At 46.3% G+C, this 27,195-nt stretch overlaps 1 protein-coding gene across 1 annotated transcript in view; it reads left to right on the top strand.

Annotated features, from left to right (window-relative positions):
- The first annotated feature begins 463 nt into the window (after positions 1-463).
- The window catches only part of LOC147016484 (rhophilin-2-like), a 137,602-nt gene continuing 110,870 nt past the window's right edge, over positions 464-27,195 (top strand). The window contains exon 1 of the mRNA XM_085845180.1: positions 464-877. Coding sequence (XP_085701306.1) covers positions 770-877 — 108 coding nt within the window. The 5' untranslated portion in view covers positions 464-769. The remainder of the gene's footprint in view (positions 878-27,195) is intronic.

Below are 27,195 nucleotides of genomic sequence, written 5' to 3'. Positions count from 1 at the left end.
TAAAATATAAGCAAAGTATGATGATATTTTATTGGAAGTACAAAAAAAAACATGAAATATCGCTCTTAAATGGAAGAATTTGCTTCAGACGAGTCGAGTGTGAGGAATATCAAACGACGCAATTGTAGATTTGATTATAAAGTTCATATCATTCGGATTGAAAAATGTGTTTGTGCGAAAAAACGAACAATTTTGTCTGCGTGATTTGCCTCGTCTTGAAGCGTACGCACGACGTCTTGTCAGCGTCATGACGTATGAGATTACGTCAGTGGCGCCGACAGAAGAGGGGAGGAGCCTGCCAGGATAATCCCATTGACGGACGTCTTGTCAGCGTCATGACGTATGAGGTTACGTCAGGGGCGCCAACAGAAGAGGGGAGGAGCCTGCCAGGATAATCCCATTGACGGACGTCTTGTCAGCGTCATGACGTATGAGGTTACGTCAGGGGCGCCAACAGAAGAGGGGAGGAGCCTGCCAGGATAATCCCATTGACAGATCGCCGATCGGGTTGGTGTGAGTCAGAAAAATCACAGAGTGAGGGGTGCGGCGGCGGCGGCGTCGCAAACGAGGGTATTTAAAAGGGGACGCACAGGATAAAAGGAACTGCAGTTTGATATCGTGAAAGCGCGACGGACGAGCGACGGTCACCATGATAACGAGCAGCAAGTTGAAGTGCTAACAAAGTGCGAGTGACAGCGGGAGGCGTGTCTCGGAGAGGACGGACAAGCGAGTGCCTACGGACAAGCCCCGGCTCGTTGTCGCTCCCAGGATGGAGGACGAAACTTCCCCGGAGATGGAGAACGAGATGCTGAGAATGAGATTGGCGGAGGAACAGGAGAAGGAGCAACAGGAGAGAGAGCAAAGTTATTTCCGAAAGGTGCGCCGCTAATTTATTTATTTATTATTTAATTGTTATTTAATTATTATTTATTTATTTATTTCACCTGAAATAACCACAAAGTCTTCGTGAAGGTGGAAGCCGGTTGACCACACTCGATCGGTGCTGCACGTCTATCTTGCATCTGGGTTGTGTTCCACCACCAAGCAGCTTGCTATCGCTTGCCAAGCCAGCCGTTCCTTATCAACCGGTTCGTTGGAGCTGCTTGCTTGAGTGCTTAAGCGCTCTACAAGCTGCTTGGTAATGGAACACACACACACACACACACACACACACACACACACACACACACCTGGTCTCTTCGAGATGCGTTCTGATTGTCTTGTTTTGCTTCTGCTCACTTGGGGTATCTTTGCGAGATACCAAGGGCATCATTATGGTTGTTTGATATTTCCATCATATCCAAATCCATTCCACCCATGACTTATTGAATGATGGCGTGACGTGTGCTCCGCGCCTTTTTCGATTCATATTGCATTCCCAGTTGTTGGGGTCTTGTGGAAGATGGCTTAATGTTACTGATGTTTACTTCTCACTTATACACTCCATCAAAGTATCTCTTTAGTAGTTTTTAGGAATGCTGATCTCATTTTACTGTTGTAAAAGTTTAGAACAGTTAGATTTATTATTGGCATCTTCCTGAACATGATATCAATTTATAATGGGTGTCCATAAATTACTGTCCCAATTGAAGCAATAATTAAAAAAAAAAATTGAATTGGTTACAACGATATGGTTTGCTGCACGTGAAGGAATGTTTGTCAAAGTTTTATTGTCTTGGTTTGTCGAGATCATCATCTCAATGGACTTGTAGGGACTTGTGGTGAACTTCTCATTGACTTCTGTTTGAATAATAACTGTGTTGTTGGAGGTACGGTTTTCCCTCACAAGGAGGTACATAATCTCGCTTGGAAGTCGCCTGATGGTCATACAGCCAACCATATTGACAACATCATCATTCACAACAAATGGCAAAGATCTGTGCAAGACCAAGATCCCACATGAAAGCTGGTCACTTTTCAATTTCACCGACGGGGAAGCCCTGCTCAGGTCTTCCTCCTGATCAGACCTTGGAGATGAAAATGGACAGGGTAAGCAAGATGAAAGTTTCACACTGAATATAACAATGAGGAATACACATAACCAAACCTTTTAATCGCATTGTCACAGCACACTCGGGCAGCATGTGAGGGGAGGGAACAAGTCGTCATGAAAACACAAACGCTCGCACGAGAAAAGATAAGAAGGGAGTTGCAGATCTATGCTCACGTCTTCATTAATGGAGGTGCGACCGTTGGGATCCTGCTATCTGCACTCTGCACTCTTCAGTCCAGAAAAGTCTCTTCACCAGCTCTCATTGAAGACTTAAAGATGGCCAGATATGATGGGGAAAGCTTTACAACCAACAAATTCTTTCAATTCAAACACTACTAATTCATGCTAACAAGAAAAACAAACAACTCAACTTCATGGGATCACCCCTCCCCTCCCTGCCCCCACCCCCCCAAATCTCAGATCTTCAGAAAACAAAAGCATGGAGATGGACAGCAAGACGATGGTAAGTTTTATTAATGTTGCACAACATTCAAAATTGGATCTGGGAACAGTAATGGAGCACCGTTTGATGGAGAGGCCGTTGTCTGTATTCCACCTAAGTTGAACAATGAGGAAGGTTGTGAAAGGAAAGCTTCTAGACAAGCTGCGCTTTGTCAAAGTTCCCGACTCCACGTAACAACTTCGGAGAGTTCTCATTGCCATGGTGTATATCTGGTGTGCAGCTACACCCTCAAAATAAGAAAGAGCAGCGCTTGACTCATCCATTCGCATGAGGTGACTATGCCAGCAAAATGTTTCGGATGGCAGTTCAGAGACACCCCCCACAATACTGAGTTTCACTTTGTGAATGACCGATATGATGTCGGCAACACAATAAAAGCCAGTGAACACAAAAGAAGCGCTGGGGACTTTATCAGTGGAAGTGATGTTTTCATGAAGCCTGAAAATGCACTCCTCCCATCGCAAGAGTTCAGTACCATCATTATAAATTCTGACAAAGTTTGGCTCCCATCGTTCTTCTTTCAAGGATTCAAAAATCTTGTCACGGTGCATGATGACCGAGTTAATCTACGCCCTGAAAGCGAAGAGTTACAATTTGAGGACATGGTCGGAAAGCCGCAAGCATGAGGCTGATTCCAACGATGCTTTCCATGTCCATATGCTTGACCAGAAGAATTTGTCAACAGCAATACATGATGACGCTGAAGACACTGACGTCATTGCTTTGGCCATTCATGTTTCCTATGAAATAATGTGATGACTCGGAAGCAGATTCACAGGAGACAAATAGGACTTTATTCTGCACACATTCATTCAAGCCTTCTGTAGCTGAACTGCCGTTACGTACGCAGCCATCCTCATCTCTCAAGTAGTTCCACCGACAGTATGTCATCATGCAAATGCCAACGTGAAAAAACGTATTCACAACAATCAGCGCTACACCACATTTGTCCAAGAAAGGCAATGCCTGTGACTGCAAAATGTTTTGGCATGAAGGAGTATCTTCAGTCATTGTTCAACTTCATATCTTCACAATAACTGATTGTCTATTTTAATTTTATGGTCATGTGAAAATGTCTTTTAGTGGGACAATATCAAAATAATCTTGATCACTATGATCATTATCGTGGTTTGGGTATCACTTGTTTATGAGCGATGCTGTAACTTGGGATCTGGAGACATTCACTCTTCGCATTGGGGTGAATATGCTCACAATGTAGTCACAGACGTTCACAAGTGTGGGGGAGGTGAGAAATGACAATGGAATTAAGATGAAGAATGTTAATCAAAAATGGAAAAGAGATGACACTGGGGCGAGAGTGACGAGGAGCTTCCGATACATCCAATTATGTTCTTTGCTAACTGGGGTGACAAAACACTTGCGCTAATGTTTATTAAGAGATAACTAATTAATGGTTAACCGCTCATTAATCCTTCCATCATTTTTCTGTGACTGCAAAAACACAGTGCCGATATAAAGTGTACACCCCCTTTCAAAATTTTCACCTATTGTTGCCTTTTCGCCTGGAATTAAATTGCATTCAATTTGACATTTCCCACCTTTATTTACACATCATAACCCACAACTTCCAAGTGCAAATTAATTAAAGACACAAAACTAGAATATCTTGGTTGGATAAGTGCCCAACCCCCCTCATAATCGCAATTGTAAATTAGCTCAGATGTAACCAATCACCTTCAAAATTAAGTTAATATTTTTTGATTTTTGATAAATTTCTTCCACTTCTTAATGATGGTCTTGACTGTGCTCGAAGGGATACTCAAGGCCTTTGAAATATTTTATACCCATCCCCTGATCTGTACTTTTCCACAACTTTATCCCAGAGGTCTTTAGAAAGCTCCTTGGTGCTCAGGGTTGAGTCTTTGCTGTGAAATGCACTACTCAGAGGAAACTTAAAGGAACAGCTGATTTTATTCTGAAATAATCAGAATCACTACTATTTAACACAGGTGGGGGCCAATTAACTTGGTTTATGATTTTGAAGGTGATTGGTTACACCTGAGCTCGTGTCTGAATGTGTGCAACATAATATTTTGCAAAGTATCTTGAATGTCTTTGAATCAGATTCCAAGTTAGTTGACACGAGATGGTGCAGGGATAGGTGATGTGTATATATATATATATATATATATATATATATATATATATATATATATATATATATATATATATATATATATATATATATATATATATATATATATATATATGTATATATATATGTATGTATATATTGTGGCGAGAACGACCACAAGGTGGCGGAGGTTATGTCGTCTCCCACCAGACTCCCCGGAATTGTCGGCCGGCGCTCCAGATAATTCCGTGAGCCAGCGGGTCGCTGAACCGACGGTGAAACGCCAATACCTCCACCGCATAGCGTAGGGTCTTTTTGTCTAGAACCAATTTACCTAATTAACTACGCGATGTCATCTACTGGGGAACCACGCCCTCGGCACATCTTGCTCGAACCGGGTCACTCTACCGACTGCAGTAGAGTTCCGACTACCAACTCCAGTTCGGGTGCAGTCGAGTGGAACTGCCAAAGGCGTGCCAGCAAGGATGAACCGATTTATCAGGGATAGAAACCCGCCTAAACTCAGATCCGAACCATGCTGGACCAATGCAAGAAAGGACGGAAACGAACTGGGAACATTTCTACAATTGTTTTATTCACAAATAAAAAAAAAGACACAGGGCAAGACTTATCGTGGATATGCAAGCAAGAATTTACAATGATGGAAAACACTTAACAGTTCTACTTATAAGACGGGCCCACACACTCAGATGCACACTCAGACGATTTATTGAAAGATCCCCACAGCCAGAGAGGGAGGGACGAGTTGGGGGTCACAGTTCACGTGGGTACCTGCACGTTGAAGGGAGGGAGTGCTCCGCGGTGCGGCACCTGCTATTGGTCGTGCGGCTCAGCCCACAGTCACACGCGTGGGGCTCGTGCCCGTGGAGGAAACTGAGCGGGGCAGTCGGAGTCCCAGGGCGGAGATCAGGGTCGCGGCCGGGACCCAGGAAAACTCCACGAACGCCAGCAAAATGTAGAGCGCACACCAACCAACTTGCTCTTCCAAAAGAACTCTCGTTCCTCCTCCAAGAGACTTACTCAGAACCAACGACCGAACCCCCTCAGAATTCTCCGCTGAGGATGGCGTCGTAACTTTTCTGGACCTCGCCGAACGGGGCGGGGGCTCGGTGGAACAGACGTCAATGTCTGCCCTGATTGGACGGGGCTCCCATGGGTCTGCCCTTTCTGGGCAGGTTTCGGCCATGCCGGGAAAACCCCGCCCCCACTCCACGCGTGCCCATACTCGTCAAAAAGAAGTTACAAAGTTTGTGGAAGCCGAGAAGGAACTGCCAGAGATTCTGCCTCGGACAGCAAGTTGCCGGTGAGGTGAGTGAAGCGCTTGTTCAGTGGTGTTGTCGGTTTGTTTGTTGGATGATCGTTGGATGGTTCGTTGTCTGATTTGTTGGATGGTTTATTGGATGGTTTGTTGAATGTAATAACCTACCTAAAAGAACATCGCAATGCACACCTTTGATTCCCCACAAGACAAAAGGAAGGGACCTGTCTCACATGTATTTAATGGAATAACTGACTCTTGGGACAATTGTATGTTTGAATGCATATGGCTTCCAGATCCATAACTATATATATATATATATATATATATATATATATATATATATATATATATATATATATATATATATATATATATATATATATATATATATGAAAACATAGTCGAGCAAGTACAGTGAATGGATCAGGATTTAAGAGACAAAAACAGGATTCAAAACCCACATGCATGAAGAAGGAAACTTGAAGGAGGAAAAACTGGAAAATTAGGAGAACGGATTTTGGTGGGCTTAACGAGGGTGGAAAAGATGGTTGCCAGATGCTCCTTTCGGAGAGAGATAGTGAGAGAGTGAGATTTCTCAGGATTGAAAGGCCTATTCCAAGTGTTTGGCTTGGATGTGATTTTATTTTTTCAAGGTCTGAAGAAGGGGGAAGAGCTGTTAGGGTTAGGACGAAAGACCTCAGCCCACCTGTCTGAAGGATGAGGGATGTCACGGCAGAGGGTGGAGTCGTCAGTCAATATATAAAGAGGATTTTCCAGAGAGTTTGAGAGATCATTGATGAAGATTCGGTATAATATGGGGCCAAGAACAGTGCCTTGGGGTACTCCAGCATTGACAGGGAGAAGAGACAAAAGGATTCTGTTGAGTGCCACACGGCTACGAGAGTAGAGGAAGTCAGTGAGCCCTGTGTGGAGTCGGCGTTGGATGCCACAGGCAAAGAGTTTTGAGAGCAAGGCAAGATGCCAGACTGTATCAAAAGCGACCCTGATCTTATGTCTGACATTTAGGGCCTCCATCCATTGTTGGGTGAGTCGAAGCAGCATGTCTCGGGTGGAGTGGCTTGGTCTGAAACCAAATTGGTGATTTGCGATGAGGTTGTTGGAGAAAAGGATGGTTTTCATATCGACTGTGATAATGGATTCCATCTCCTTGTTGATGATTGGAAGTAAGATGATGCGTTTGTCAGAAAGGGAATCTGTTTTTGCACCGTTTTATGTTGTGCCATGATTTAGGCGGATTTCCAAGTCGACGGAAGATGACGTCATGCAAATGTCAGAGAGAGGATGTGTAAGACCAGCAGAACATTTTTTGAGGACATGTGAGCTGATGCCGTCTGGTCCAGTAGCAGAGTCAGAGTTGAGGGTTGAAAGAACCTTCTCCACATTCTCAGGTGGAAAAGACAGAATCCAGGAGCAGTTGGGTACGACAGGGAAGTATGGGTACCGAGAGTGAGTAGTTGGGGACATAAGATTTGTAAGCAAACACAAAATTGAGGCAATTGGCCTTCTAATAAGCAGAGTAGGCTTGGGGTGCCATCTTAAGAGATGGAAAGGATGGAGGGGGAGCAAGCATACTGCCAGAGACAGACTTGTCAAGGCACCACCAGGTTTTCGATGAGGGAGACAAGTTTGAAAGTTCATTCTTGGGGTTGAACAGATATTTTCTGGCTCTCCTGAGAGTGGACACACACTTGTTGCGGACATTTTTGGAATGCATTGAGATTGCCTTTGGTCGGATTGGCCTTCCAGGAAGAGAAGGCAAGTTGTTTCAGAGCAAATGCCTCACCACATGATTCAGTGTATCATGAGTGGGAAGAGGAGTAAGATAATTGAAGATGAGATTGGATGAACCTGTGCATGAAAGAGAGCAGGATTCTGGAGAAGAATTCCTCAGGCGAGTTAACATCAGGGGCAGTAGATATGGCAGTCCCGAAGAGCGATGGCTGCTTGCATTCCCTGCCAATCTGCTTGAGTGAACTGCCAGACTTGCCAGTGTTGAGGCGGTTCTCTGAGAATAGCCAGAGATGCCGACTTTCGCAAGCATATGATCAGATGAACCAATTGTAGCAGAGGAAGAGCAGGAGACATTTGCAGGGAAGTTTGGCATCACCAAGTCCAGAAGGGAGGATTTGCCATTTGGAAAGTTCACAGATTTAGTCTGTCCCATGGAGTCACAAGTCCTTCCCTGAAGTACCATAGCTGATGAGAGAGGTACCAACACCCAGCAAAGTTGCATGGTGCCAAATGAAATCACCACATGTTGGGATGAGTGGTTAGAAGTTTGTCGATATATGTATATGTAGCCATCGCTGTTGGAAGGACGGTACATCACAAGAGGTGGGAAGTCGCAGCCAGAAGTACTCCTGGGGTTTGTGAGGTTTAAGATGAGGACATGGATTGTGAAAAATTGAGTGATTGATGTAAAGTGCAACTTCACCGCCAGGGCATGGTTCAGGCCAATCAAACCGGAGGAGACATTCACCGGGGAGAGGCACTAAGGTTTCAGGGACATCCTGTGGGAGGAAGGATTCTGTTAAACAGATGATGTCTGGATTGCGAGATCTGTCAGGTTAGAGCGAAGACCTCGGATGTTTGAGGTGCCCATAGTTTTTGATAGGGGGAGGAGGCATTGGGTTGATGCAGGATGGGGGGGGGGAGCTTTTCGGGGACATGGTGAGGCTTTCAAGGGGGAAGTTTGAGTGAGAGAGGTTTAAGTGTGTTAGGGTGCGGGTGAAGGTTATAGAGGATGAGGAGAGGGTGGGGTGAGGAGGGAGGCAGATAGGGGGGACATGAAGCTTTGTGGTTGTGGGGGTGGTTGCTTTTCCCAGATTCCATATTCCCAATTCAGGTTGCTGAGGGCCTCGACAAAACCAAACGAATAGCATAAAACAACAAACGAACGCACATGAAATATTGCAACGGGACAAAGCAGCAACAAATTGACGAATGGCACCCACAAAACTGGACGAATCCGGCTCGGAAAACTCGGCTTTAGTAAGGTGTAAACGAGCAGTTTCAGATTCCACCACCCACGTGTAAAGTCCCTGAACTTGTTACTTATTCCACGAGCAACCCGTTAATGCTAAATTGACATTGCTTGAAAATTTTACTTGATTTCCTTCTGTGTCTGCCAAGAAGAGCCAGTCGGCAGAAGATGCGATGAAACATCCACCATATAATACGTGTAATGTCATGATCATGGTGCGTGGTGCGTCCACGTCCTCGCGCTCCTTGGATCCATCTGTTTCACTGATCTTTCTCGCTTGGCGGTTGGATTTGATGGCGAAGCGTTGTTTATGTAATTAGATGTGCTTCTTTGTTCTTTATGCAGGTTCAACAATGAATTGGTTTGCTTTTTTTTTTTTTTCCTTTTGGTTTCACTTTGAGTTGGCATGTTGATGGTTCCATCCAATCCCCTGACTCATGATGCACCGAACCTCGGTTCGAATACCCGATGGATACCATACGTGATTATGTTGAGGGGGTCGTTGTTTACGTTGTGTCTTTTTTTGAGTTAAAGTACATTGATGTCTTCTATTGGCTTATTTTTCTGGATGTGATGAGCAATAGATCACCGTGGAGCTCATAAAATTATTGCTTCGTTTATTTCAACTTACTTATGGTATACAAGTACTTAAAGTTGGAACTAGTATGGGTATGCTGAAGATTTGTTGTCGGCGACACAAATGTGATCTCCACTCTGAGAGACGTGTGGTCGACTCTCATTGACCAAAGTATTTTGTGAAACTTCTGTGTTTTATATGGCAGTTTCAAAAAAATTTTGTTCGTATGCAGCACAAGGCTGCGGGGTAGCTTCTTTTGCTGAGTGCATAGCTGTGCTGCTGATGTCGTGCCCTCTGCTAGTTAGTGCAGGAATTTGGAATTGGTTCAGGGTGCCGGCGATAGCTCACCTACTCTTTGCAAAGGGCACCATGGGATCTTTAACGTCCACCAATGATAGTGGGGGCAGATAATAGCAATTTTTGAGAGGAATCGTGCAAATGATGATACAAGCATCAAATTTGGCACATTTGTTCTCCAGGGGATTCGAATCAAATCTGCCTGATTGGCCATTTGAAAATCCAAATTTTGAAAAATTTGAAGAAGAAAAAAAAAACTTCAAAAAAGTCAAGATCACGAATCAATGTTGGATGCTGGCTGAGATTGGTGAATGTTTCAGAAACATCATCAAAGACGTTCCAAGTCTGCCATGCAGTTTTCTTCCCTTTACCGCGGAAGGCAGACACGACGTCACATCCAGTGAGCGCATGGAAGTATGGGATCCCTCGAGCTTTCTCAGGCCCTATTGCAGAAGCTACCTCATGGACTGGAATCCATCGTGTCTTGGCTCCTTGGCCAAAGGCAATCCACATGTTCTCAAGACCTAGTTCCTGTAAGGATGTACAGATATTGTTATAACTAGTACATCCGTGTTATTAGCCTTAATGATAATTCACTTGCTACCATCCATCGTTGCATCCCTGGCATGTACAAATATTCGAATGTCAGCTTCTTCATGACAACATGGAGACACAGCATCCAGTGACTTCCTTGTGTTGCTAATGGCATCTTCTCCTTTTGTGACAATGACTGTGCTTGTCGTCTGTGCTTTACACATCTTTTCCACAAGGAAGTGAAACAGCTCAGTCTTGTTGCTGTCATCTCGAAGAAAGCTTCTCAAGTTACTTGGGGTCTTACTTGTTCCTGTTACTCTTCTTCTCTGATTCCTTGCCCGCTTTTCGACCTTGCCTCGGACTTCAGACTTGACTTCTTGTACACATCAAACATGACGTCCACCCTCTCGTACCTGGCACCATAGGATTCCACCTTTGGGATGATGTCTTCTTTAGCATAGTCATCAAATATCTTTGAAGTGCGTGGAGGTAGGGCATTGATAAGTGCTGAGCCATCAATGATGACTGCATCTCCCCTTGGTTCTCTGTCTGCGATATTCACTTGTGCTTCAAGAATTTCAGCCAGCTGTGACTTCAAATTTTTTATTTTTTTTTATTTTCAAATTTTTCAAAATTTGTATTTTCCAATGGCCAATTGGGCAGATTTGATCAGAAAGCCCTGCAGAACAGAAATGCCAAATCTGATGCTTGTATCATAATTTGCACGATTTTTCTACTCTCTACTACAGTAACTACACTATGAATGCTGGCAGACGGGACGCTCGTTTATTGCCAGAATAACAGTTTATAGCTTGGTCGGAATTCAAACCCAGGCTAGACAGCTCGGCGGCGAGTGTGCGTACCTCTCGGCCATCATGTCAGCCCCACATGACGATAATTAACCGGTACATCAAATGGCTCATGTAAAGCCGATCCTTTTTGAAAGCTTTGCGTTGGACATCGCAGTGGAATCATTGAAAGGTACAAATTTTGGTTGTTCATGCGTTGTTTGTACAAGTGGTGCCATAGTGTCGGGGAGAGTTATCCAGCGGGTGATTCAAGTATTCACCATCACATGCCCAAGACATACAGTACATGCACTTTTTTTTCTCTTGTCGAGTCCACTGCAGGGACACCAGCGGACCCGATGCTTGTTCTTCATCTCGTCGAGCGCAAAGTGGACTCCACAAACTCGCAATGATGCTTGACGGGTGATTGATCGAAGCAGTGAGCATGCCAGAAGGGAATAGCTAAGCGGTAAACATACATACAGACAGTATTGAATGAGGGGAAGAAGTGATGAGTGCAGTCATAAAGCACCAGCAGGTTAGTGTGGAAATGAGCCGAGGAGATGCTCTTGCTTTGTACGTGTGAGCTCTTCTGGTGTCTTTTGCAGTCAAACTTTGTTCCACTCCGTTCACTCTTCAAGGAAATCTAACACAGGTGGAGGCCATTCAGCCCATCATGCCTGCGCGAACACCACACCAACCCATGTACACAAGATCCAAGGAAGAAAATGCAAAAAAAAAGTTTTAAATTGATGAAATAAATTTTTTTTATGTAGTTTTTGGATTGTTTTCGTTTTTTTGTAGTTTTTGCAGTTTTTGGATTTTTTTTTTCTTCCCCTCAGAGGAGGAGGCATTGGCTTGGTTAAAAACACACATCAACCACAAAACCCCCACCAACAGCACTCCCTACACAATCGCCCATTAATGCTCAAACTACCGAAAAGTCTTGCCAACATCCCCATACCCCTCTATCTCCATAATTTCCAGGTACCTATCTAATTCCAATTTAAACTTATCCACTGTTTCTGCTGCCATAACCTTTCCAGGGAGACCATTCTATGCATTAACTACTCTCTGAGTGAAAGTCCCCTACCTTACCATCTTCTTTACTCTCAGGCTATGGCTCCTGGTCCTATCGCTGTGTACTCTGTTGAATAATTCATCTTCACTTATTTTATCTCTACCTTTCATTATCTTAAACATCTCTATCATATCTCCTCGTAACCACCTCCTTTCTAGTGTGTAAGGCCCGGTCTCCTTCGGCCGCTCCTCATAGCGGAGCCGAGCTTGGCCCGGAATCAATCTCATCGCCCTGCGCTGAACCCTCTCGATGGCATCTATGTCCTTCCTGAGTTGTGGTGACCAAAACTGCACACAATATTCTAGATGTGGCCCTCACTAAATTCCTGTACAATGTTAACACCTCCTCTTTTAATTTATAAATTGACCCCCCTCCGAATACAACCTAAAACCACATTTGCTTTACCTATAGTTACCTAGCACTGTGCTGCCTCATTACCACCCCCAGATCCTTCTCCTGTGTGACACGGTCCAACATTACCCCTTACATCCTGTAATCTCTATTTTCATTGTTCTTTCCCATCCACAACACCTTACACTTGCTCAGGTTAAATTCCATCTGCCAATCTTTTGCCCAATCTATGCAAGTATCAATACTTTCCTGAATCTGATCACCACCCCCCTCTGCTGTCCATCTTGCATCCAACCTTTGTGTCATCTGCAGATTTGGAAAGTTTACTCTTTACCCCATTATCAAAATCGTTGATGTAAATATTGAACAGTAATGGTCCGAGTACTGATCCCTGACATACCCTGCTACTTACATCCTCCCAGCAAGACATCCTCCCACTCACAGCCACTCTTTGCTTTCTACTACTCAGCCAGTTTGCAATCCAATTAGCTACCACGCTACAAGCCCTCACCGTGGTTAACAACCTCCGATGTGGTACCTTATCAAATGCCTTCTTAAAGTCTAGATATACTATGTCCACTGCCTTTCCCTCATCCACCCAATCAGACCCTGCCTCATAGAACTCTAAAAGATTTGTTAAACAGGAACCAACTTTGATAAACCCCTGCTGACTTCCTTTCATTAGTTTGTATTTGTCTGAATCGTTCCTCATCCGGTCCATAATTAATTTCTCCAACACCTTCCCCACAACTGAAGTTAAACTAACAGGTCTATAGTTTCCCAATTCTTCTCTGGATCCTTTATTAAATAATCGTTCTACATTTGCTACTCTCCAATCCTCCGGTACCTGTCCCGACTCCAGTGAACTATTGAAAATGTCCGTTAACATCTCGCTTACCTGCTCAGCCAGCTCCATCCATACTCGCAGGTGCATATTATCTGGACCCGGAGCCTTATCTACTCTTAGATTTCCTTATTGTTCCTTTACTTCCTCTGCTCTAACCTTGATCTTCTGTAAAATCCCTTCCTCACCTCCTAGACAGATACTCTCAGCTATTGGCAATTCTCCTGACTGTTCTTGTGTAAAAGTTGAAGAAAAATACCTGTTTAATAAGCCTGCCATCTCACTGTCATCACTAACCACTCTCCCGGTGCTAGTCCCAAAAGGACCCACACTGCTCCGAACCTGTTCTTTTCCCCTGATCTACTTAAAGAAAGCCTTGTTATTACCTTCGCATTCTGCGAAAGGTTATGCATTGGTGTGTGTGTGTGTGTGTGTGTGTGTGTGTGTGTGTGTGTGTGTGTGTGTGTGTGTGTGTGTGTGTGTGTGTGTGTGTGTGTGTGTGTGTGTGTGTGTGTGTGTGTGTTATTCGCATAACTCAGAAAGTATTAAACCAAATCGCTTGAAATTTGGTGGGATGATGGGTTATTATCCAAGGAACATTTGATTAGATTTTGGGAGCAATCGGGTCAAAGGTCAAGGTCACGGAAAGGTCAAATTCGTATTTTTACCATAGCGCGGTCAATTTTGATTTCATTGGCATGCAACCGATGCCAAAATGTTCAGAATTCATTGCCCAATCTTGTGATGGGCGACATGACACAATTACATCATTACCATTGTTAGCGGTTGGGGGTCAAAGGTCAGTGGGGTCACGACCTTTCAAAATATGCGGTTTTTGTCATAACACTGTCAAATCAAAACCGATTTGCATGAAACCAACACCAAAATGTTCACGGTTCTGTTCCCCCCCACTCTCATGCCAAGAACAAAAAAGTAGCGGAGGCGAAGGTATGCGCTCTACCGAGTGCCCATTCTAGTTATGTTTAATATTCTTGGCCATGTCCTTCTCATACTCTCTTTTGGCTTGCCGAGTTATTTTCTTCACTTATCTCTGTTTACTTTGATAGTGATATAATTCAAACTCCAGTCCTGTTATTTTAAACCTAATAAAGGCCTTTTGTTTCTCCTTAATAGCATTACTTATCTCACTGCTCAACCACCCTGGTATCTTTCTGTTTCTAGTTTTAAACCTCATTGTAATGTTCTTACTCTGCACTCTACACATTTGGTACTTAAAGGTTTCCCATTTCTCTGATACTGATTGTCCTGTCGTTGGAGTCTCCCAATCTACATCACCCAACTCTCTCCTCATACCCTCAATGTTTGCCTTCCTGAAATCTAATAGCCTTACCCTACTATCCTGAACTCTAACCCTCAACAGAATCTTTGCACACAAACAATATTATGGTCACTTGCTCCTAAATGCTGCCGAACCTCCACCTCTTCCACTTCGGTTTCATTCCCTCTGCTTTCGCCTTGGTGCCGAGTCTTGGTCCTTCTGTGTGCACGTCATCCTGTTGGATGAGCGCCGACTCTGTCGCGGTGCGATGTTATCAGGGCATATCGGTCTTGATGCTCTGTAGTACGTGCCCGCTTGAACCATAAACTTACTTGCGTGTTTGCTTCAAACCATGAGCCAAGCCAAAAAGAGTGACACCGATATGTCTGATTTTATACGTACCCTAGCGGGGTGTGCTTCCCCATTGTCTCGGGTCGCTCACCCACATTTGATTTTTCATTTATTTATATTTTCATTTGTGGATGTTGTCTGACAATCCTGTGATTGTTTATTTTGTTTTTTTTCTTCCGATGTCCCGGCTTCGATGTCCATTGGCACACAAAATTTCAGCTTTCTACTTCATCCGGAAGGTGCCGATCTTTAACATCAGTCAGTGAGTCAGTCGGTCTGTGGTTAGAAAGAGCTTTATGTGTTTGTTTTTGTGTTGTGCATGCATACTTGTTGAGGTCTTGGTGTACAAGTTGGAGATTATAGACACGTTTACCGAATTCTGAGTGTGTTCTCGTGTCACGTGTATTCATCCATATTGTTTTGTAAAGGATCAAGCTGCATACCATGACCATTGTAAGGAGTTTTGCATTTTAATAAGGTTTTTTTTTTTCCTCTGACAGCGTTCGGTCAAATCCTGCTCCTCGATTTAAATCGACGATATGCTTTTTCGTCTTGCACATTCTTCGTGACTTTATGAAATCTTTTGGTTTGATTTTTTATTTTTTTTTTTTTCAAATGTCCAGACATAATTAGTCTTTGCATGCTGAGAGTTTTGAATGTACATTTCAAAATACTAGTGCGTGGCCGTACGTGCAGAAAAAGAAAAAGAAAAAAAAAATAATTGTGAAGTCAATTGTGACGTCATAGCACTGTCCTGTCATTGATTTGGTAAATAAATGGCCATAACTTGGGAACTACTTGTCCGATTAATATCAAACCTTGAAAAGGCACATCCTCAGGTCCCCAGCAATATACCTGGCAAGTTTCAATTAGATCGGACCAGTGGTTGTCGAGAAACAGACAGACAGACAGACACACAGAGATTGCTGGAATTATAGATAGATATACAATGGTCTAGGCTCGTGGAGGAACTAAACAACAAAGGGCAGTAGGTTTACAAACTAGCAGAGGGTATGGGTGGATGGACGTACACAAGAAGGAATAAGACAAAATCAAAGCACAATGGCCTGGGGAGGACCAGAATGGGAAGAGTGTGTGTGCAGAAGAGAACATCGAGGTGTTTTGGGTGAGCGCACTGCGTAGTGATGGGTGTTGTATTTGGAGGACTGAAGTGAGGAGATCGAGACAACAGACACCGAGGCCACTGTGCTACGATCGGGAGAAGAAGCAGACTCGTGAAACTAGTCTGGACCTTGAGAGGGTGAGCGTTTCTTGAGGGATTGTGTGTAGCTTGGGGGTGGTGGGGGTGGCAGAGGTAGTATATGGCAGGAGAACGGCCTGATGTAAGCTTGTCTAAAATAAAGCCTACCAACCTGCTGCCAGAGGGACCATGACCATCCTTGAGATTATGATGGTGCACAAGGCCTTGTTGTTGACCTCCTCAAGAGGTGCCAGGTGGGAAACTGGAACACAAGTCCAGAGTGGGGACCCATACACCATGGAGTTCTGTATGAAAGCCTTGTACACTACGATGAGCTCCGATGTAGCTCAGGAATGCCTTGGCACAGGATTGATTAAACTTGAGTTCCTAGCTCTGTGCATCTACATTGCTTTTAATGGTGTTGCCCCCTGTGTGGCCCACATTATTTAACATTGGCCATTCTTTGTGTTCCCGGCCTCTCTCGGGGACGTTCCTCGGCAAATCAAGCTGCTTGGAGAGGTTAATTGGTCAATTACCAAAATTAACTCCTTCACTGTATGTGAGCTTCATTATGTAATAGACTTCTGGGGAGAACATAGGCTCCCAGCTCATGAACCTGGATAATTTCCCAAGTGGCATTTGCTATCTGTTCCATTTTTTTTTATTTTTCCAATGAAGATGCAAAGTAAAACGTGCATGGACAATCGGGTATTGTATATACTGATACAGTTATTTTGATAGGCGCGGTGTGGACCGTGGAGTAAACCCTTATTGCAGCCCTCTCACTGGAGTGGGTTCGATATCCATGACTGCTCAGCAGAAAGTCTCGGCACCCCTATGGCGGTGTGTTCATTTGTCTCGGATCGAGTCCAGTCTGAGAAATGCTGATGTCTTGCAAGTGTCCTATGCTCTGTGACGGGGCTTGGACGAGACTCTACCACCACCACCACCACCATAGTTATTTTCAGCTTTTGAAACTTGAGCTTTGTTTTCCTTTTGAGTTGGTAACATTCCAATCTGCACCTTCCAAGCCACGCACGCGTTTCATCGTCTTCGTATCTATAAGGAAAACATTTAATCACTCTTGCAGAGAGAAAATAAAACTACGATAAAAGAGCATATCTGCTTGTCTGGAAAAATTCCCGGCCTTGGAAGAACCATCGGTGGATTCAAGAGACCGTTGATCGAGGTGTGCGCTCTTTTGCTCTGACGAAGGGTTACGCATGAAACTTCAGCTTCTCCTTTCTTACTGTGGTGGTTCTCGTACTTCGCTCAACGTTTTGTTGATTCCATCCATTCTTCTTGTCTGCTATGGCAGATTGACACTTGCCTTCATGACCAAATCTAGTTTTTCATTATACTTGGAAGAACCAACCTGCAGATGAAGGGTGCGATCGAGGTGACGATAGATTTGTGGCCATCATAAGCTGAGGGACAAACATCTCAGATCGTGGTTATTGAACCACTTTCCAGAAAGGTATTTCGTAAGTTTCGTTGCAGCACGTGATGATGCAGCGCCGAGAGTGCTGTGAGATGTGGTGGTACCATCTCTGACTTATTTCCAGTTGTTACTGGAGTTTGTCATGGGTGTGTGTTGGTCCACATACTTTTCAGCACTTGTATGGACTGGATTCTGGGGAGGATGTCAGAGAGATCAAGCTGCGGTGCATCGTTTGGGAATGTCAAGATCTCTGACCTTGATTTCGCAGATGATGCAGTCATCTTTGCGGAGACTCCAGATATCCTTTTGGGGGCCCTCGAGGTGCTGAATGAGGAGTTGGAGCTGCTGGGATTATGGGTTTCCTGGGTCAAAACTAAAATCCAGGCTTTCAATGACATCTTGGATGCTGCTGTCCTGTCTGTACTTGTTTGTGGTGAGGATGTTGAAGTCATGGAGAGATTCACTTACCTTGGCAGTGATATTCATGTCTCTGCTGACTGCTGACTGTGAGCCAGAGGTCAGTGAACATCTGGGTCGGGCTTAGGGAATCATGGATTCAATGGATCATGGGGTGTGGCGCTGTCGGTACCTGTGCAGGAGGATGAAAGTCTGAGTCTTCAGGTCCTTGGTGCTTCCAGTCTTGCTTTACAGATGTGAGACTTGGACTCTGACTAGAGATCTGAAATGGAGACTTCATTCCTTTGGTACCAGGTCTCTTCGGAGAATCCTTTGCTATCGATGGTCGGACTTTGTGTCCAACGAGCGGTTGCTGAGAGAGACTGAAATGAGATTTGTTACCTGCATAGTCCGTGAGTGTCAGTTGCGGTTGTATGGACACGTGGCTCGTTTTCCTGTCGCTGATCCTGCTCACCAGATTCTTTCAGTGAGGGAGCCTTGTGAGTGAAGGCCAATGGGCCGACCACGTGCCTCGTGGTTGCAGCAGGTTGATTGGCATCTGAAGTTGATGGGGATGACCAGGCGGAGGCTCCTGGAGTACCGGTGGAAAGTGGATGCAGCAACATGCTGCTCCGGCACATGCTGCCATACCTGACCTGACCTGACCTGACGTGATGATGTCCTCTTGCTTGTGTGAATACGTGCTTTCTTCTTCGCAACAGAACACCTTGTGGGGATCTTGATTAAAACCAAATCCGAACACATCGCTCTGCCTTGAAAACGTGCTGGGTACTCAGAGTTTGCATCGGTCAACACCACAGCACTTGATTTGCAACAATATGGAAACGGAGGTTATGAGTAGATGTGAGTCGGAGGTGGAAAGGAAGGGGTATGCACTTGGCATACAGTGGTGGGGTTTAAACTTCTTCGATTTTTGAGTTTGTAATCAATAAATGCCATTGTATCCTCTTGTGGTAAAAGGGCTGTGTTTGTGTCTGAAGAAGGCCATTTGCACGAAACGGATGAACCACCTGGTTAATTTGTTTGTAGTGCAGAAGCTACTACTGTACCCAGATAGCAACCATTCTCTGAAGATAGCAAGCAGTTTGACCAGGTGTCAAGGAACCTCTAAGAACACCAGATCACTTGTTACTCTCAATCCAGGAAGGAATTTGGAATTTCTTCAGGATGCCGGTGCTCACTCGCCGACTCTTTGCTAAATGACACCTTGGGATCTGTATCGTGCACTAGCTGATGAAGGACAGTGCGCGCGATGGTTTATATCACCCTGCCTGTGAAACACTAGGGTGAAAGTTTAAAGCCGATTCAAGAGTTGAACCCACGGTAAACACCTCGAGGCTATCTTGCCAGCCCAAAAGTGTGGAATGGAGCCCTGGAGTAAACATCTCCACTGTTCCAGTGAAAACTCATTGTGTGGCTCACAAACATCTCATGATGATGTGTTCACGTTTTAATGAGGCGTACGGTTAATTTAAATTGCAACCAACATAATCTCACCAACATCTTGAATGTTTGGGCTTTTTTTGACCAATTATATGTTTCATTTATTCGTATGCAGCCTCTGTGGCTGCTGGGTGCATCATTGCTGGGAGCGCGACCGTGTCGCTGATGCGGTGCCCTTGTTTGTTTTCCAGTAAGATGGTACTCATTTTGCTGACCTCGGAAGGATGACAGGTCGAGTCAATCCGCCTGGTCTTGTTCATCGGCATGACGGGCTCAAACTCGAGACCCTAAGATCTTAAGACTGCCACCTTAACCATAAAGCCAACACCAGGCTTTTTGACCAACCGATTGAATCAAATGCTTGTCGAAGTCGTGTTCAATTTTGCTGTCTTTATTCTCCTATCTTTCCTTAACATTTTTTTTATCCCTGTAATAAATTTTTATTTTGTGTTTTCTCTCCATAATCATTTGTCCATTCAAACACCATGGTTGAACAATTGATTGTCTGCATGCACAGTGTGGCCACTTGGCCGCCTCCTTCTCGTTGGGTTGGTCGAATGAGTTATCTCCGGCGTATGTTTGTTCGGGGTCGAGATGCTATTCAGGTTTGATTAAAAAAAACACTATTTTCCTGAATCTCTATTTCCTTGATCAACACTTGTACACATGATGCTATTGCTTTCCCAGAATTAAATGCTCACATTTGCTTCTTTTTGTCGACCGTTTCCCTTCGCTGATGAGGGTTTACATGTGAACCTTCTGTGTATTACCGGGTGTTGATGATATGTGCGCTTTTTGCTCATTCTTGTCATTCTGTCTGCCATTTTGTATGCGGATCTGATTATTTTATCTGTGTCTGTCTCTGTTTTCTCCTTGAGATGATTCATTTGAAGGATCTGTTTTTCAAGCCTGGTATGTAGCTGTAGATAAGACTTCTTAGTGAACCAAAGGCCACAAATACCGAGAGCAGTTCTTCAAGCTATCAGCCTTTGAACCTGACATTCTGCAACTCATTAACTGGATAGAAACGAAAAGCAGCTTTTGTCAAGGGTAAGCTGACCCAATGTTTAAGGTAGCTAAAGTTGGAAAGGTACCCTTGTTGTATTTGCATTAATCAGTTAATTAATTATTTTTTTTATAACGTTTACTGGTTATAAGTGAACGTATACGAGCGTCTTGTGTCAATATTTTGAGATGAATGTTTGGTGTCATGTTTCCACATCCTCGAGCACAGTCTGTGGCCAACCTGTTCCAGCGTACAATAACCAGCCAAACCGGTAAATGGAACCGTACAAATGAAAAGAAAGAAAAGAAAAAGTTTGGTTTCCCACATTGTTAAAATTGTACATGTGCCTTGGCGAAAAGGCCTCTCCCTCTCCTCCCTCTCCCTTTGCCTCTCCCTCTCCTCCCTCTCCTCCCTTTCCCTTTGCCTCTCCCTCTCTCCCTCTCTCCCTTTGCCTCACCCTCTCCCTCTCCCTCTCTCCCTTTGCCTCCCTATTGTCAACTATTTCCTCTTGATTGCTTAACGTACGTTTTGCCCATTTTGTAAACAGCACGTTTGTGTTGGCCAAATTCTGGTCCACCGACACATTTTAGTTCAACGAAGGCGTGCTTTTTCTATATCCAGTTGGTGGGCTTGCTTTGCGAGTCGAATCTGCACTCACTCACATTTTTTGATCCCCCTCTCTTACACCAGCCTGTCGAGCACTCCGGCACAGTTCACCGACAAGATAGCTGCTGCCAAATTGCATAACCCGTGTAATGATGTTTGGGCGCATTTAGTGAATATGATTTTATTTTTTCCTCTTGTAAGTCGTTTATTGGTTGTTTATATTTCAAAAAAAGACAATGTATATATTTATATATTGTTACGAATTCGCCGCCCGCCCAGCGTGCAAACAGCCGCTTTAGCCAATGGCGGCCGTCTCACCCACCGGACGGACAATTCAGTCGCGACCTTCCGGGAAAAACGCCGAAAACCAGTCACGGGTGTGCTCCAAGCACACACCACGGCCTACTCAACACTCTACCCACGCGCGACAGGGTCAATCGCCGAATTGTCGATATACCTAAGTATTCGCGCGGGCAGACGACCGAGAGACCGTACCTCAACGAAGGCCTGCTTGGACACGAACAGCTTCAGTGGTTCGTTCCGTTCTGGGATAACCGAGTGGTGTATTATCGCCAGGCCTCGTTGGACCCAATTCTATTATCAGCTATTTAAAAGCCCGCTAAATTCTGAGAGCAATACGGCGGTTCAACGGGGAAAGAGGACACAACGAACGGGTTAACATTCACACAAGGACATTTATTACCATAGCACGTATGCAGGCATGCACATATACAATTAGACAAGGCAAACACACATGCATTTATGCAAGGCAAAGAAAAGCAATGCAATCAACAAAAGCATGACAAGAAGAACTACAACTGTTGTCCATTTATTATGTACAATTACTTAAGGACACCGCGCCACATCTCTCATACGAAAACCCCGAAAAGAAAAAGAAGGAAGGAAAACGTGACGGTGTGGTGATTTCCTGGGGCTCCGTCCTCCTTCGCCCGTTCTCGTCACGACCGACCCAGAGAGCCCTCGGTCTGGAGCGCCACCTCGCTAGAGAGAGACAGAGACAGAGACAGAGACAGAGACAGAGACAGAGACAGAGACCCCAACACCAAATTAGGGACACGCGCTGCTGCGATAGTTGTCTTTCTCCTCGTGCCTATAAATCCACCGTGGAGATGCCATTCGTTCGGGGGAGGGGGGAACAGGGGCCGCCTGCTTTCCCTCAACGAAGGCCAGGCCTCTGGCAACCGTGTGCCGCGGTAGAAAACACGGTGGTGGTTGAGGTGGCATGGTTGTTGTGGTTGGTGGTTGAGGCGATCATGGTTGGTGTTGATTGTGGTTGTGGTGAAGTGGTTGGTCCAAACTAACGATAGCGAAAGAAAAACGGCTAACTGAAGATCACAGCCCGGGTGACACGAATAAATCCCATTTAACAACGGTGGGGAAATCAAACTGAACACGGACTTATCGGCATAACTGAACTAAGGACCTATATGGTGTGCTGCGAAGTTCCACAGCCGTAACACTACCCCCTCCCCTTTTTACAGACTCGTCCCGAGTCATCGAATTTTCATGTGCCATCATGTGTGAGTTTCCCCTCGTATGTTTTATCTTCGGATCCCTGAGTGCGACATTTAGTGTACTTGTGTCCCAAAAATAAATAACCTACGGGCTGAGTAACTAACTGAACAAACCCACTCGTACAGATGACTTAACTAAATTGCCGGCGCTATGACACACATGCAGGGGGAAGCAAAACCATGTACAATCTTAACCCTTAACTTACAAATTTTACATTAACCATGGCCCAGGACTGATGGACGCTGTGGGAAAAGAAAAATACACAACAATGTCATCCCACAGGCCATTGCGTGAAACAGGGAGCCAGGCTACCCAAATGCAGTCTCTGGCTCATGAATCCAATGCAGGTGACAGGGAATGTGGCCGGCTGCTCAAGCGCAGTCCTCGGCCTCCCCCTTGAATGAGCGCAGTGAACACAATGGTGCACGGGTGTACAAATGCAGTCCCCGTGTGCGGCTGCCTGCAAGGCAGTCCCTGCAGAACAGTGAATGGTACTGACTCAAGCAAGCAAAACGGTGCACGGGCTGCTCAATGCAGTCCCATGGTGTAGATGGATGGATGGACAACACGGTGCACGGGCCGCCAATGCAGTCCCGTGATGCGGATGCCTACAGGGCAGTCCCTGCAGAACGCGCGATGATCCTGGCGCACATGGTGATGGATGAATGGTGCAAATGCAACAAAAAGGGCTAGCAGGCATGGGGTCAAAGCAAAGGCAGGCAGACAAGGCATGGCAAGGCAAAACAAGGCTATTGTAGCAAAACGGGCCGGTGGTGAAGCTGACCGGCATAGGCCTTGTAGCAAAACAGCCGGCAGATGAACTGATCGGCACAGGCCTTGCAGCAAAAACAGCCGGCAGATGAACTGACCGGCACAGGCCTTGTCGCAAAACAGCCGGCAGATGAAGCTGGCCGGCCTCTTGTCTTGTTCAAGGAGGTTGGTGGAGGGGGTGCGGTGGTGCTGGCCACTCGGAAGGCGGGCTCGGACCTACCCAACTGTCTCCCTCCCAACCTATCGCCTTTGCCTGTCTCTGTTCATACCCACCCCCTTAGTTTGCAAAAAACCCACCCAATTTAGCCCCAACTTATTTTTTGTTTTATTTTATTTTTATTTCCCCCTCTATAAATCGTCTCCCTAACCCCCTTTATTGTCTCTGTCCGGCTAACCTATTCTGTCTCCTAGCCTGCTCCCAACCCCTACATTCCCTTCCTGGAGGGGAACAAAGGAGAGCTAGTGTCCTGTGTCGAGGCCCAATGATGCCTCAGAATGGCCTCCTCAGATTTCAGTGATCTAACTTCGCCACGGTGAGTCCAGCGGCCCACAACGAGAGCGAAGGGATGGATGGTGCGGAGGGGTACACTTCCTAATCTACCCAAACATTATTGACTTTAAACTACCCCGGGGCTTTCCAAAAGCGCCTCTCGCTTAAACTGCTGGTTCTGCAAACCAAGATTCCCGTCGCCTGTGTTGGTGTCCTCACAATTTCGGGCCTCGCCTTCAAATTTTCCCTTGTGCCCTTGCACGGTTTCGTGGCTGGGACGCGTGGCTCCCTTGGCAGGAACTACCCTCTGCCGATTCTCCAACTATGACACCCCCAGGCCCTGCAACTGTCTCCAAGCCTACCAGCTCCCTAAACACTGGGAAGTGCCCTCCATGGCTACTCCCCTGAAACGCTCACGTGGCAGGGTGGCTCCCCAGGCCCCTTCCCTGGGTGCCTGTGCCCAATGCACTGCCCACGCGGCCAATGGGGCCCAGCATCATGCGGGCCCACCCGTGCCCACTACGCTATCCCGGCCCCCTCTGGACCCTTGGCCTACCGCGGCCGACTAGCCTGGTGCCCAGGGTACCCACTAAGCGATACTCGCCGTTCGCAGTCACGCTCCCAGCCCATCAACAGGGCTCCTGCACTCCTCCAAATGGGTTTCGAGCCTACGTTCCAACCAACAACAAAACGACCTCCATTTTGTAAATTTAACGAACTCACTAATTCACATTATACTGACCCCAGGGTCCCTTGGGTGGGAATCGCTCCTCTCCCCAATCACTCATCGCACCATGCATACAACATTCACTCAGGCCCGCTGGCCTTCACTCACTCATCATGTTTCCATTGATTTCACCACTTCATTTCACTCAATCGCTGATCACTGCCATTCTTCTGACTGCATCCCATCACTATCTCGTGCTCCCTCGTCATCCCTTACACTATAGCACATTCCATTTAATCTACGTAGCTAAGCTATGTCCCCACTACACACTCAAAGTCTGTCCATGTCTCCAAATTATCCCATACTCCATCCTAAATCTGACCTAAAATCCTTCTCACTAATCCATTCCACGGGCCCCATGAGGACTTATCCCTGCCCCATGGAGCCGGTCTAACTAGCTAACCCTTCCCCCTAACTAGTGGTATCCTGTGCCTGGGACAGGGGGTCTTCCATCTCTTGCCCGGGAATCCTGTTCACTCGAAGCGAGGCTTGGTTTTTAATTTTTTTTTTTTAATGCGTGCACCAGTGCGACAACTCGCAACCTGCGCTCTTTTTCTTCAGTGACGTCATGGCAGCTGTTCGCGCTTCTCGTCCCTCCTCGGACGGTACCATCCGGCAGGGATTTCCCCTCCTGCCGGATTCCGACCATGCAGCCACGACGTCACTCTGCGCATTAAAAACAAGCCTCCCATTTCGAGGGGTTCCCCACGCGAGCACATGCGCTCTGCTCGTCGGAGCTACACACACGCTCGCCTGGAGAACCCATCCGGTCCAAATCCATATCCAGCCTACCCTCTGTCCGTCCGTGGGATCGGCTAATCCACCACGTGCGTTTACGGACCGGGCTTCACTCCCGCAGGCACGCACGTGGAGGCCTCGTGCGTAGCGCAGCACGGACCCTGCGCATGCTGCCGTGCAAACCCGGCACGGTGCTCAAACCAGCTACGACCGTTACTCGGCCTTTGTCCACTGTCAGGCACCGTCGTCGTCGCACTCTCGCGCACAAACTCCCACATGCCATGATGCTCACACACCTTGAGATGGCACTCACACCGGGACATGCGGTTGCATGTTCGCGCATGCCAACCGCCATCTCTCTTACATACAGCGACCTCGCACACACGGTCTCTCTCACACATGGCCGTTCACTTACTCGCGCCGTTCCACTCACACACGGCCTTTCACTTGCACAGGGGGTTTCACTCACACACACCTTTTCACTCGCGCTCGCCATTTCACTCGCACACACACACTCTCTCTTCCACACACGGTGTGCTGGGAGGCACGCACTTCGGCTCACTCGGAACATCGCACACCATTTTACTCACACACGCGGTTTCTTTTACACACGGCCTTTCAGTAAGGCACTCCTTTTCACCCACGCACACCATATTACTCACACACGCGGTTCCTTTCACACGCCTTTCACCCACGCTATGCGCGCTCTTCAGCACACATTTCGCCACACTCGTGAACACTTACCGGAGCAATCACGCTGTGGATTTGTGCCACAAGGGGTTCCAGGGCCTTCACACCCCCCAAGCTCCGTGTGTACCCGTCTACAGCACTCGCCCCCTCTACCTCGCAAAGCTCGACCGGACCCACCTGGTCGTGATCAGCTTCAAGGGAGCATAGCGTCTCCCTCCATTCCTGAAGGAGGCTATCCGGCTGCTTGCACCGGGTCATGACACCTTCCCCAAGCTCCTCCTCATCGTCCTCCACTACCTCCATGTGTGTGCTCGTCTTTCACCCCGTCTTTATCGTGTAGTCTCTCCTCTACTTTTTCTATCTCCCGCGTCTCTGTACATTTTATTTCCTTTCTTATCTCTCTCATCTCTACGTGTCATGCCGTACACGTTTCCGTCACCCCATTTAATTTCCCCCTCTGTGACACCGTCACTTTCTCTGTCACCTGCTCAAGTCTCACCCAACGCGTCTCCCGAATTAGTTTGTCCTCCACCGCGGGGCCAACACAGTCCACACTCCCTCTTGTCGGTTCGGTCGAGCTGCCACGTGGTACTGCCATTTTGCCCGCCTGCAGGCATCGTCCCACGCTCTGCATCTCTTCCCGCAGCGTTTGCACATTCTCATCCATTTTGTTTTCCATTCTGCACGCATTTGTTTTCATTTCATTTATTGCCTGCATCATCTGCACGAACATTTCACCCACTTGGCTGATCTCAGCCGACCCCGATGAAGCCGAATTGCCTCGGTCGGTCGTGGTTTCGCCGGGGAGCGGAGAGGGATTTTGACGAAGGAGGAGAGGGGGTGGTGTCATCCACCGCGGCCTCCGCCGCTGCGCCCATTTCGGGTTCTGGGTTCGGTTGTGGGGGAAATTCAACCTGCATGTTCATGTCCTGCACGGGGATTTCGTCCTGGGCCATGGATTCTAACATTTCTAAATCTAATACCCCCTGCTCCCGTTCGCCTTGAACCGCCATCTTGCTTCTCGGAATAATTTTTAAAAGCTCGTTTTTTGGTGGGAATCGAGGGTCGCTCTACACACCCTTGATCTGATTCCCGTTAATTTAGTTTAGAGGGGAATGAATCTGTTTCCCACTCCTTGACAACAGTGTTACGAATTTGCCGCCCGCCTAGCGTGCAAACAGCTGCTTTAG

Source organism: Eptatretus burgeri, chromosome 11, assembly GCF_056783735.1.
Source record: "Eptatretus burgeri isolate ZD-2024b chromosome 11, Ebu_testis_v1, whole genome shotgun sequence".
Lineage (NCBI taxonomy): Eukaryota > Metazoa > Chordata > Myxini > Myxiniformes > Myxinidae > Eptatretus > Eptatretus burgeri.
The sequence above is the reverse complement of the archived record's forward strand: the minus strand, read 5'-3'. Positions and strand labels throughout refer to the sequence as shown.